The sequence below is a fragment of the Quercus robur genome, chromosome 10 (genome assembly GCF_932294415.1).
Source record: "Quercus robur chromosome 10, dhQueRobu3.1, whole genome shotgun sequence".
NCBI classification, from domain to species: domain Eukaryota; kingdom Viridiplantae; phylum Streptophyta; class Magnoliopsida; order Fagales; family Fagaceae; genus Quercus; species Quercus robur.
Genome location: NC_065543.1, coordinates 50,151,306 through 50,164,017, shown reverse-complemented (window position 1 = coordinate 50,164,017; position 12,712 = coordinate 50,151,306). Strand labels below are relative to the sequence as shown.

The 12,712-nt window shown below is 34.7% G+C and overlaps 1 protein-coding gene across 1 annotated transcript; it reads left to right on the top strand.

The window, feature by feature from the left end:
* Positions 1-1,507: 1,507 nt before the first annotated feature.
* LOC126701653 (CBBY-like protein) lies at positions 1,508-5,970 on the top strand. The gene is made up of 8 exons (XM_050399946.1): positions 1,508-1,928; positions 2,265-2,335; positions 2,562-2,720; positions 3,448-3,514; positions 3,840-3,935; positions 4,311-4,357; positions 4,668-4,748; positions 5,723-5,970. Exons 1-8 carry the CDS (start codon positions 1,602-1,604, stop codon positions 5,844-5,846), a joined length of 972 nt encoding a protein of 323 aa, XP_050255903.1. The 5' UTR covers positions 1,508-1,601; the 3' UTR covers positions 5,847-5,970.
* The last annotated feature ends 6,742 nt before the right edge of the window (positions 5,971-12,712 follow it).

The following is a 12,712-nucleotide window of genomic DNA, read 5'->3' as shown; positions in this document are numbered from 1 at the left end:
CTAGATTGCATTATAATTATAAATAACCTTCTATCACTTCAGTAAAAAAAAATTATAATTAATCCACCTCCAATTTTGATCAACTCGCCATACAAGTCTACATACCATGTGACATCTAGTTCTCTCTGAACCAAGTAAAAATCATGTGTTTGGAGATTTATTCATAGACTCGTACGTTTGGTGGGAATGACTTTTAAATCATGGACATCTTTTTTACCCTTGTGTCAAAGATCCTAAGTATATTATTGACACTAGTCACTAGTCCATTTCAGTCCCTTCAGTCCAATTTGATCCTTTCTGTCCTATTCAGTTTATTTCAGTTCAATTTGGTTCATTCGGTCTATTTCGGTTTATTATATCTAATTCGGTCCACTTACATCCTCTTCAGCCTATTCGGTCTATTTAGTCCAATTCAGTCATTTGATCTATTTCGATCCATTTCCATCCATTTCTAAAACACTACTAATTTGGGTTGGTTATTATAGTATTTGTCCATAATCCACATAAGGAAAAGCAATGAAAATGAAATTTCAAATTTAGTACAATGGAAGACATCTATTTTTAAAGATTATATTAAATCATTAGGCATATAACTACATTGTGTAGCACTTGGTAATTCTATATCAACAAATGAAGTTAAAAAAAATGTGCTCTCTTGCTAATCCATTATGTGCCTATTATTAGGACCAACTTTTTTTTAAACACCATATCTACTTAACTTCGTGACCTTATATTTTCAAAGAACGTGTATATATTGATTTGAAATGTGTTATAATGTTGGTTCCTACGTCTCCTATTATTATCAATGTGTTACATTCATAAATAGCAAAACTGATAACTTTAATTTATAGATCTTTCGATAGTAACTCCTTACCCTTATGGATCTATTTTAAATTCATAAATCTCCATTAAGTTTATGAATAATAGATTTCACAATTATTAAGGTGACATGTTGTCATTGATACTAATAAAAATGATGTCAATAATAAACTTATGTGAAAGTAATGTTATTTCAATCTCAATATTCCATTGCGAGAGTTGTGAAAAATTGATATGTACATTATTATTAGCATTATCATACATTTTTAGTCGCTTGAATCAAATGATTTTCATTTTTTCTTTAAATCTTTCATCTTTTATCTTTACCAGTCACATAAGTTGACTGTGACTGGTCAACCACTTCCACATGTGAAATTGGTGTCTTTAGGTGTTCTACATTTTTATTGTTACTAGACTTGTCCGAATGAGTAATTATAATACCATATAAAATGTCACAATTTTTGCCACTAGTATCCTACATGACAGACTATAATCGATTATATGTCATTTTCACATGAAACAATCATTTTTTCTCCACTGCTCACAATTTGCCATACAGATAATTGTGTTCCTAGAATTTTTGTATTGGAATGGACCCATTGATTTTCCAATTCCAGCTGATCTATTGGTGCCGCAATATCCAGAATGCATTTGTGGCTTTTAAGTTTTAACGTTGGATAAGTTGGAGACACAATACCGTTAAAAAAGACACCAAACTGCAAAGACAGACTCAGAGACCCCAAAAAGAAAGAAAGTCCAGAGGGAGAGAGAGCCAATCTCTAATGGCGTCAAACACCTTCTCTCTTTCCATAGCTGCAGTTTCTTCTTCAGCAATTTTGTTATCTAACACAAAGACCTCTTTTACTTGCCAACAACCCCATGAAAGAACCTTCTTATCATCTTCACTAATCGCTACAAGAACAAGTATCTATAAAAAAACATCAACAACCAGGCCAGCAAGCTTGAGAAAGGGTTCTAGGGGATTCACTTGCTCAGCTTCTTCTTCTTCTTCAGCTCTTCCATCAGCTCTTCTTTTTGACTGTGATGGTGTGCTTGTGGATACTGAGAAAGACGGGCATCGTATCTCTTTCAATGACACTTTCAAAGAAGTATGCATTCTCTCTTGCTTTTTTTGTGTTTTGTGTTTGATGGTTCATTGGTCATTGGTGTGGTATTAGATGGGAATGCGAGAATTTGTTGAATTTTTCATATGGGTTTTCTTGCTTTGATAAATTTTGGTGAATGGTTTCTTTGGTTGCTGAAAATAATGGTTGAAACAAAGAGTATAAGAGATAATTGAATCGCCAATAATGGCTGTTAGCCGCTATGAAAATATTAGTCAATGAAACGTCTACGCCAAGAAACTAGCTTTATTTTGCTCTGACTTTGATGCTATGTAATCTATGGATTAATATCCTAACACATGAATTATATTCATGGTTCAGAGAGAACTGGGTGTCACATGGGATGTAGATTTGTACGGTGAGTTGCTTAAGATTGGAGGTGGAAAAGAAAGGTAATGTCAGTCTCCTTAAAAAAAAATTATAGCTTCTTCAACTGACATTGGCCTTACAAAATCTATACAACATTATGTCAGACACACACAAGAAGCTCCTCGGTTTGATATTGTTTCTTTTCTATATGCATTTTTAAGTTAGTAGTATATATGTCACACAACACACAGACAATATGTTGTGGAACTTTGAAGAGAATTAGTAATGATTTGATTCTGGTCTTTGTAGGATGACAGCCTACTTTAACAAGACAGGTTGGCCAGAAAAAGCACCAAAGAGTGACGAAGAAAGAAAGGAGTTCATAGCTTCACTTCACAAGAGAAAGACAGAGTTATTCATGGCCCTCATTGAGAAAAAATTGCTCCCTCTTCGGCCGGGTGTTGGAAAGTTTGTTACTATCTGATCTTAAGCTTGTCTCTGTACATATAGCTTCTTCTAGTTGTCTTTGATTACAATATACACATACATCTTTTGCTTGTACTGGAAACCAAAACATGAAAGTAGGTGTCATGAAATGAGTTAAGTCTAGCTAACAGTCATCAGTCTTCTAAGCTAGAAACTAGTAATGACCACAGGTGCACCAGTATGGTACTTTGTGTCTTTTTGGATTAATTATCTGATTGTAAAGTTTGTTATAAGAATAGGTACTAGCTGATGGTCCAAAGTTCAATTTGTTGGGCTTCTCGTAAGTGGCTGACTAAGTTGCATCTGTATCCCTTAAAATTCATGATTTTGAACCTTAAACTTGATCTAGTTAGCTTCCATACATCATCAATAACTTTAATGACAATTAGTGATGTATTGCTTCTTTGATTTCTTCTTCCTGACTTATCTTAGGCATGTGATATATTCTAATAACGGGTTGATTCCATCTTCCATTCTGAAACTTGTGTTTCCTTCAAAGTTCTCTGGAGCTGCAATATAACCTGGAAATTCTGATTTTTTATTTTAAAAAATCAATTATAAGTTATCAATAAACCTTCTAGAATTCCATATGTTGAAGTTCTATCTTATGAATATGACTATGATTACAGTCAAAACAAAATGGTTCTGTGATATGTTAAGATTTCCTGCTGTTTGAGTTTGATGTAATTTTTCTTATCGAATTGTATAGGCTGATTGATCAGGCTTTAGACAAAGGAGTCAAAGTTGCTGTGTGCAGCACTTCAAATGAGAAGGCGGTATGCAAAATCAGGTTCATAATTGTAATTGATTGTGTGATTAGTTTTCCATGACTCAAGATGGTGAAATCCAATTATTGCATGTCACATGGTTTCTGTTGACACAGTAAAACAATTGTTATAAGTGAAATTAAGGGGTCTCATTGACATATTTCTCTATCAAGGTTTTATATGTTTGAAAACTATGTTAGGTTATACATTGATGTTAGGATTGACAGTTCACGATCTTGCTATTTTTGTCAAGTTATTTTATTGGTGAACTGAATCATACTGATTATTGAACCATTTCTTATGTTAACATCTGACTTATATGTGTTGGGTTTAGGTATCTGCAATAGTAGCATGTTTGTTGGGACCTGAACGAGCAGGAAAAATCAAGATATTTGCCGGAGATGTGGTTCCCCGAAAAAAGCCTGATCCGGTAAACTTTTCATCCTCTTAATATTAATATAGTAAGGTTGTGTCTGGCCACCATCTAAATCTATTATCATTTGGTTTTACTTTCTCTACATTTTAAGTTGGAACTCCATCTATTATTGTGAAGTAATCACAAAGTGAGAATGGAAATTCTGTATGGCCTAAATTTGTATATCATTCATGTCCTTAAATGCAACAACATGATCAATATTTACAGTTCCAGAAACATAAGACACTTCCTCTACTTTCCATGTATACAAGATGCTCATGTGCTATTGGATCAACTTGTGATTGTCTAATCATTTTGAGTTCATTTAGTGTGTGTGTGGTTGATGGGTGTCTTTGTTAGGCACTAAACTGTATCTATTCTTCCTGACAGGCCATCTACATATTAGCAGCCAGCACTCTAGGAGTTGATCCTTCAAGGTATTTCATCCCAAGGGCCTAAGTTATATCTGATGCTAAGATAATCAATTTAGTGAGTTTCATACTTGCTGGATGGAGTTAGATCAATACCTGCATTCACCAGTACCTGAATTGATTTCCTAGGATTGATTAAATGTATTTAATTACTGCAAGCATGCTACTAGTAATTTTGTACTTAACTCCTTGTTCAGCTTTCAATTGTTATTAAAATATGGTTATCATAGGCTAAAATTCTTTTGTTGGCATGCATTTTATTCTGATTAAGATGCTTGCATTTGTTTGGAACTCATATAATGGTTATTTTCTACAGTTGTGTTGTGGTGGAGGACAGCGCCATTGGCCTTGCAGCAGCCAAAGCTGCTGGAATGAAGTGTATCATAACAAAGAGCGGGTAACTTATAGTGTACCAACGAAAATACAGTGTTTACCATCCCCTTACTTTTTCTAGGGCATCTTATTTACCAATAGGCATTGCATGCCATGAAAATGACTAAGCTACCTCGAATGCTTTTTGCTAATTTGGGAGTTATGTTTGAATGCTTTGAATGCTTAATTTGACGAGCAGTTCACCTTGTTCAGATGTTACCAACAGGCATTAAGATGTTTGCTTTTTGCTAAGATACTAAGCTTACCAATAGGCATTAAGATACTAAACTACCTTGTTCAGATACTAAACTACCAATAGGCATTAAGATGTTTGCTTTTTGCTAAGATACTAAGCTTACCAATAGGCATTAAGATACTAAGCTACCTTGTTCAGATACTAAGCTACCAATAGGCATTAAGATGTTTGCTTTTTGCTTAACTTGAATGCATCTTATAGCGGGTAATTTGAATGTTTTTGCTTAATTGGGGAGTTATGTTTGCCTAACCAAAACCAAAGGAATTTCGACATTCCAGGTCTCCCGCAACCCTTTCTAATTTCAGCATTCTATTAAAATTCTCTACTGCTAATTTTGTTTGTATGGATAAAACTTAGATGCAAGAAAGTACAATAATCATAATTGATGAGGCTATTTAATGAAGCCTCTTTCATTACGAAGTTCCCATCCTTTATTATACAAATATTGACATGGTCTGTGAAGAATGGTGTATGTCTACCCTTCCTTGAAAAGCAGTGCCCTGCCCAAACTTGAAAAAATATCATCTTCTTTGTTGTAAAGGTGGCTTTTGCTTCCCACCATTAGAACTCAGCAACCTTCTCTTTTCTACTTTACCTCCAAAAGGCTCTTAAAATTTACTGTCAGCATTAGCTCCATACCTTCTGCTAATATGTATAATCAGTATAATTATTAACCTTTGTAAATTCTTGTTCTTGGTGTAATCATTGGCAACATCATCTTATGCCTTAATCTCTGTTTGCAGCTATACAGCCGAGGAAGACTTTTTAAATGCAGATGCAGTCTTTGACTGTATTGGAGATCCTCCAGAGGAACGGTTTGACTTGGTGTTTTGTGGAAGCCTCCTTGAGAAGCAATATGTTAGCTAGATCCTAGATGTGTAATTTCCTGTTAGCAATATATATATTTTTTAAATGTTAAGATGTATGCTCCTTCTAAATCATGTTTTAAGATAAAACATCTATATCTATAAATAGCATCTGTTTGGGACTAGCAGCTAACTTTTTGCTTTTTAGCTTTTATGTGCAACTTTTTAAATCTCACTTTTTCTTATATAATATTTATCTATAGCTTGTAATCTATGGATGTGTTTGGATAGAACTTATTTTACTGAAACTGAAAACTGAAAACACTGTAGCAAAATAATTTTTAAATGTGTGAATAGTGCTGTGGGACCCATTTTTAATGAAAAAATTGATAAAAAAATGAAATTTGTGGGTCCATAAACAGTGCACGGGCCCACTGATTGACAGAAATGTCAAAAAAACAAGGCCAAACAGTACTGAACAGTACTCCACTGTTGCACTTGTCCCCTGAAACGCGTGTAGAAAAAAAAAAAAAAAAAAAGCAAAACGCAAAAGCAAAACTCAGACGTGGATCCAAACCCACCCTATATCTACATATAACATCTAAAAGCTAAAACATTGTATTTATTGTTATTACGTTTTTATTAAGCCACATCAAGGAAGCATTTTGGTCCATTTCAATTGTAAGAGCTATTACCTTTTTTTTTAGGAACGATCTATTACTAAATAACTAAATGAGTGAATTATTAATAAAAAATAAGTTCTTTTAAATAATATATTTTATGAATGTTTTCATTTAAAATTTTAATAAAGAAAGAGCCTTTAAATGATATCGTTTACTAACTAAAAAAAATTACAAAGTGACATAATTGGTTAGTTTCACATCAGCAGCATAATAAACAACTTAAAAGTTGAAGCGTAATATTTATTAGTATTATTACTAGTTTACTACACTACTTTTGAGTCACTTTGGAATAGCATTTCGGACTACTTCAGTCCATTCCATTCCACTTATGTCCATTCGGTTCATTTTGATGTACTTTGGTCCAATTCGGTCCACTTTGGTCTATTTTAGCCTAATTCTGTCCATTCTAATCATTTCAGTTAATCCACTTTGGTCGATTATGGTCTAATTCAACCTATTTAGGTCCACTTTGATCCATTCGGTTTACTTTGGTCCATTTGGTCTAATTAGGTCCAGTCGAACCATTTCGGTCTATTTAAGTCCACTTAGGTCTATTCGGTCCACTATAGTCCATTATAACCATTCAGTCCACTTTGGTCTATTCGGTCCACTTAGTGCACTTCTGTCCAATTCGGTCCATTTTGGTATATTTGATCCACTTCGGTCCATTCAGTCCCTTTTGGATTAATTGGGCCTTAAATTAATTCTTTTTGTAGGATGCATTTTCAGTTTTTGGCTCAAAAAATTATTTATTTTTATAATTTTAGAGTTGAAAAGTATAAAATTTTATTCTATTTAAGCCAATCTCTTTAGTTTTCAAATAAAGAATTAAAAAAATAGTCACTAGAAATTAGAGATATGAGCCCTAAAAAAACAATAAAAATGATAAATGTTCTAAAGATTACCTAAAAGTTCAAGTTTTAATAATATAAGCATTATACTTATATTTGGAAAGGAAAAAAAAATGTTACAATTCTAAACTTATATAATAACTTAAACTTAATGTAACGTTATATGTGTTCTATGGAATGAGGGAGTACATATATATATATTTAAATATTTTTGGTTATATTCAAATTAGACAACCAATTGTGATATATTTAAAAGAATTTCTTTTTAATAACATCTTTTCTATTTATATAAAACAATATTATAATTATATAATTTAAATCTTCTTATTCAATTATGTTTTTCATATAATGATAACATCTTCACTATATATTGTTGTTGAATGCAAAGTACATTATATGTTTCATTAAAAAAAATATAAAAATAAAAAATACTTTTAAATAACATATACACTATTTAACATATAAATTTTACATTACATTCATATGAAATAATTGTATTAAATTTTCATATGCATTGCATGGGTTTGTGAGTAGTAATATTTGAAAACTGAAGTGTAATATTTATTTATTACTATGCTTTTGTTGAGCCATATCAGTGTAGCATCTCGGTCAAGTATGTCTATACAGTCCATTGATCCATTTTGATCTATTCGGTTCTCTTTGGTTAATTATGTCCATTTGGTCCACTTTGAACAGTTTTAAATGATGAATCCTTTGTAAAGAGCACTAGAAATAAACTATAATCATACATTTCATCATTTATAAAAATATCTTGCCTTATATAATATAATTATTGAATATAAAATGTATTATGTTTCCTTAAAAAAAAAAAAACTTGCAAACTTAAAACATTATCAAATAACAAATATAGATAGCTTAATTTAAAAAATCTAATATATTGTATCAACTATACTTTGTAAGAGCATCCACCACAGTGGATCTATAATTTTAGCTATTTAGCATCAATAAAAGTTACTTTATCCATTTTACCTATACACATACTGCAACAGTGGATCTATTTTAACTTTCAACACAATAAAATAATATAAACATCACAATAAAATATTATAACTACTACAATAAAATAATATATGCCAATATAAAAAAAACCCACAGCACCAACCACAACCACCTCTACCATCAGCCACAGCCACAGCCACAACCACCACCACCACCAACAATCCACAGCAGGGGAGAAAAAAAAAAAAAAAAACCCAAGTCTCCAATCTTTTTCCTCAGCCACAGCCACAACCATAGCCACCACCACCAGCAGTCCACAGCAGAAGAAGAAAAAAAAAAAAAAACCCAAAGCTTGATTGATGGAAAAACCCATGAAACCCACGATGAGGAAGGCAGCGGCGGCTTCGACGATGAAACCCAGAGCTTGGATCGACGATCGACGATGAAACCCAGCTGCGGCTTGGGGCTTGGGGACGGACTGGGCAAGCTGGACGATGGGGCTTGGGGAGATCGGCGATGGGACTTGGGGTGGGTTAGTGAGTTAGGTCGGCAGAACAGATCGGCGATGAGGGAGCTGGCCAGCGAGCTGAGGGATGAGGGAGATGAGGGAGCTGGCCAGCGAGTTGAGGGATGAGGGAGATGAGGGAGCTGGCCGACGAACTAGAGAGAAAAAAAATTGAGGAAGAGAGAAGAAAGGAGAAGCCGGAGAGAGAGAGAGAGAGAGAGAGAGAGAGAGAAAAGGAAATGAAAAAAAAATAAACAAAGCAATATTATTTTAATCTGGGGATGAATAAATTTTTTTTTTTTTTTTTAGATGTCTGCTACAGTGCACATCTATCTACAGATGTGTACTGTAGCAGTTCAGCTAAAAATTATACCTATGCCTCCACTGCTGCATGGCCGTTTTTGGTATTTTGGTGAAGCTAAAATAGCATTATAGCTATTTAGCTCCACTGCTACAAATGTTCTAATGCTTCTTAAAAAGAATAAAAACTATGCGATGTAACAAACACTTAGATCTCATCCACTATTTTCAATTTTTACTTTTAAAAAAAAAAAAATATTGTCAAATTTGTCTGCACATTACGCGAATCTGTGACTAGTATACAATAAAAAATGAGGCTACATTTAGTTAGCTATCATTCTCACTGCATTACATGCACCTTTTTTAGAGAGTTTTAACCTATGATGTCCACTCTTGATAATAGCTCTTTATCATCAAACTAAGATATCAATCGGTTTTTGGTGTAGGCGGGAATTGAATCCCAAATCTCTTATTCAACTATCAAATATTTTATCAATTAAGATAATTGGAATCCACTGCATTACACGCACCTGCTTATGCATTTCATGCTTTTTTGGAGAGTTGGTTGCTTTATAACTATAGTATTTTTGTTGTCTTAGTGTATTGTTGTTATGAGCATTTTACAAATTTCTTGGAAAAAAAAAAAAAAAACAATGTGTTTTACAACTTTGGGAAGTACTATATTCATAACATTTTTATAATACTTTTACAACAAATATTATGTGGTAGGATATTATTGGCTATTATTGATGACTAAAAAAGTAATTTCAATAGTAGGTTTAAATTAAAACCAGTAACAGCTTACTACTTATGATTTGTTGTGAAAATATTGTGCACATAACACTTCTCTTAAAAAATAATTTGTCTCTAAGTTTGAAACACCAAGTAAAAAGTAAAATTAGGGCCGTAAGCAAGTTAAAAGAATCAAGTATTCAAAATTCAAATTGTTCGTTTAATTTAATTTCAAACGTGAGTTGGACTCGAGATCATTACTAAACTAGATTATATAATTAAGCTTAATTTATTTTATTGTCAAATAAGCCAGAGCTTGATTGTATGTTCAAGCATGATTACATAGATGACTACTCCACTACTATTTGAAAAGGTTTGTCAAAACCTTAAGAGAGATAATGGAGAAACCCTTAACTTGAATTGTTGAGGAGGGTTCACTGACTTTTATATAATACAAGAAGAATCTGTACAAGGAAATTGAATCTATACACGGCAAGTCCACTATATTAAATCCCTATAATTATGCTAAACTATATGGAGGCAGAAAATGCAATAGTGCCGTTGACTATGTCTTGCCATATTGATTTGGATCTGGTGCTGGCAGTGACTCCTTACAGCTAGAATGAATTGTTTCCTTATTAGTCTTAACACCCTTCCGCAAGCTAAGTGTGGGTGGTGACACATTTAGCTTGGAACGGAAAAATAGAAACTGAGGTCGTGAGAGACTTTTGGTGAAAAGATCAGCAATCTGAAAAGCAGAGGGAACAAATTGAACACGAAGATGACCAGCAGCAACCTTCTCACGCACAAAGTGATAGTCAAGAGCAATGTGTTTAGACCGATTGTGAGAGACAAGATTGTAAGACATGAAAATGGCACTTCTATTATCACATAAGATAGTAGCTGGGACTATAGGGAGACGAAGCTCCCAAAGAAGATGAGACAACCATGTGAGCTCAACAGCAGTGATAGCAAGAGAACGATATTTAGATTCAGCACTAGAGCAAGACACAATGGATTGTTTCTTGGCATTCCAAGAAATAAGATTATGGCCAAGAAATACTGCAAAACCAGAAGTTGAGCACCTAGTGTCGGGGCAACCAGCCCAATCTGCATCTGAGTAGGCCAGCAACCTTTGTTCACTGTCAAAGTAAATGGTCAGACCAAAATGAAGAGAACCTTTGATATAACAAAGGATACGTTTAACAGCTTGATAATGCTCCTCTGTGGGGGCATGCATAAATTGACACACCGTGTTAACACTATGAGCAAGATCAGGACGTGTGATTGTCAAGTATTGTAGAGCACCAACAATAGAACGAAAAAGTGTGAGATCAGCATAAGGAGAACCATTAGCAGAGAGGTGTTGTCCCACAACCATGGGTGTGGAAACTGGTTTACAATCAACCATGGATGCCCGCTCAAGAATATCAAGAGCATATTTGGATTGGCTCAAGAATAATCCTTGAGGAGTGTGATGAACTTCAATGCCCAAAAAATAATGTAGGTCACCAAGATCTTTCATGGCAAATTCATTGCTAAGACAAGCAATGAAATCCTTGAGGAGACGTGGATTGCTACTAGTCAAAACAATGTCATCAACATATACTAACAATATACTAACAAGTAAAGAGTGCCAACTTTCCACTGATAAACAAAGAGAAAAGGGTTAGCGCGGCTGCAACGAAAACCAAATTGTAGCAGGAAAGTGCTAAAACGGTGAAACCAAGCCCGTGGAGCTTGTTTAAGACCGTAAAGAGCCTTATTGAGGCAACACACATGATTAGGGTAGCGAGGATCAACATAACCTGGGGGTTGTTCCATAAAGACTTCTTTATTAAGAATGCCATGTAAAAATGCATTCTTGACATCAAGTTGCCGAAGAGACCAACCAGAGGTGGCAGCAAGTGATAAAATAAGGCGAACAGTTGCGGGTTTAATGACAGGGCTGAAAGTCTCATTAAAGTTGAGACCAGCTTGTTGTGTGTAGCCTTTGGCGACAAGACGCACTTTATAGCGCTCAACAGAACTATTAGGCAGCAATTTGGTTTTGAAAACCCAACGACAGCCAACAATATTTTTGTGAGATGGGCGAGGAACCAAAGTCCAAGTGTGATTTTGCCGAAGAGCTTGAATTTCTTCCTCCATTGCTGAGAGCCACTCAGGATGCTTAGAGGCAGACTTGAAACCTCGTGGCTCTTTAAGTGCAAAAAGAGCTTGAGAAAATGGAGTGTCTGAAAACGGAGCGAGGCAATGGTAGGCTCTTGGTTTGTGAACACCAGCCTTGCTTCTAGTGATCATAGTATGTGAGTTGATTAGTGGTGCTAGTGGAGGAAGAGAGGTCATTGGTTCAAGAGCAGGAGGAGATGTTGGAGAAACTGGTGGAGGAGCAGAAGCTGTGACAGAAGAAGACACAAAATCAATAGTACAAGAAGGGCATGGGCGGGTGAGAAGTGAGCTTGATGCAGACCCAAGAGTGGTAAAGATAGAACCCGCAAGAGAAGAACCACTAGAGCTGCAAGACAGAGAAGGTGAAGACACAGGAAAATCGGAAAAGAAAACATGATCAGATAAAGAAGAAGAAATAGAAGAAGAAGAGGATGTGGCAAAGGGAAAAACAGTTTCATCAAACACTACATGACGTGAGATGTACACGTGCTGAGTGCGATGATCCAAAAACGAAACCCTTTATGTAAAGCACTACATCCAACAAAAACACAAGGAATGGATTTAGGTGAAAGTTTTTTGTTAGCATAATTACGAAGATAAGGAAAACATAGGCAACCAAAGGTACACAACATGGAGTAAGAAGGTACTTTACCATACAAGACTTCAAAAGGAGAGGTACTGTGAAGAACCGGTGTTGGGAGCCGATTGATGACATAGGTGGCTGTGG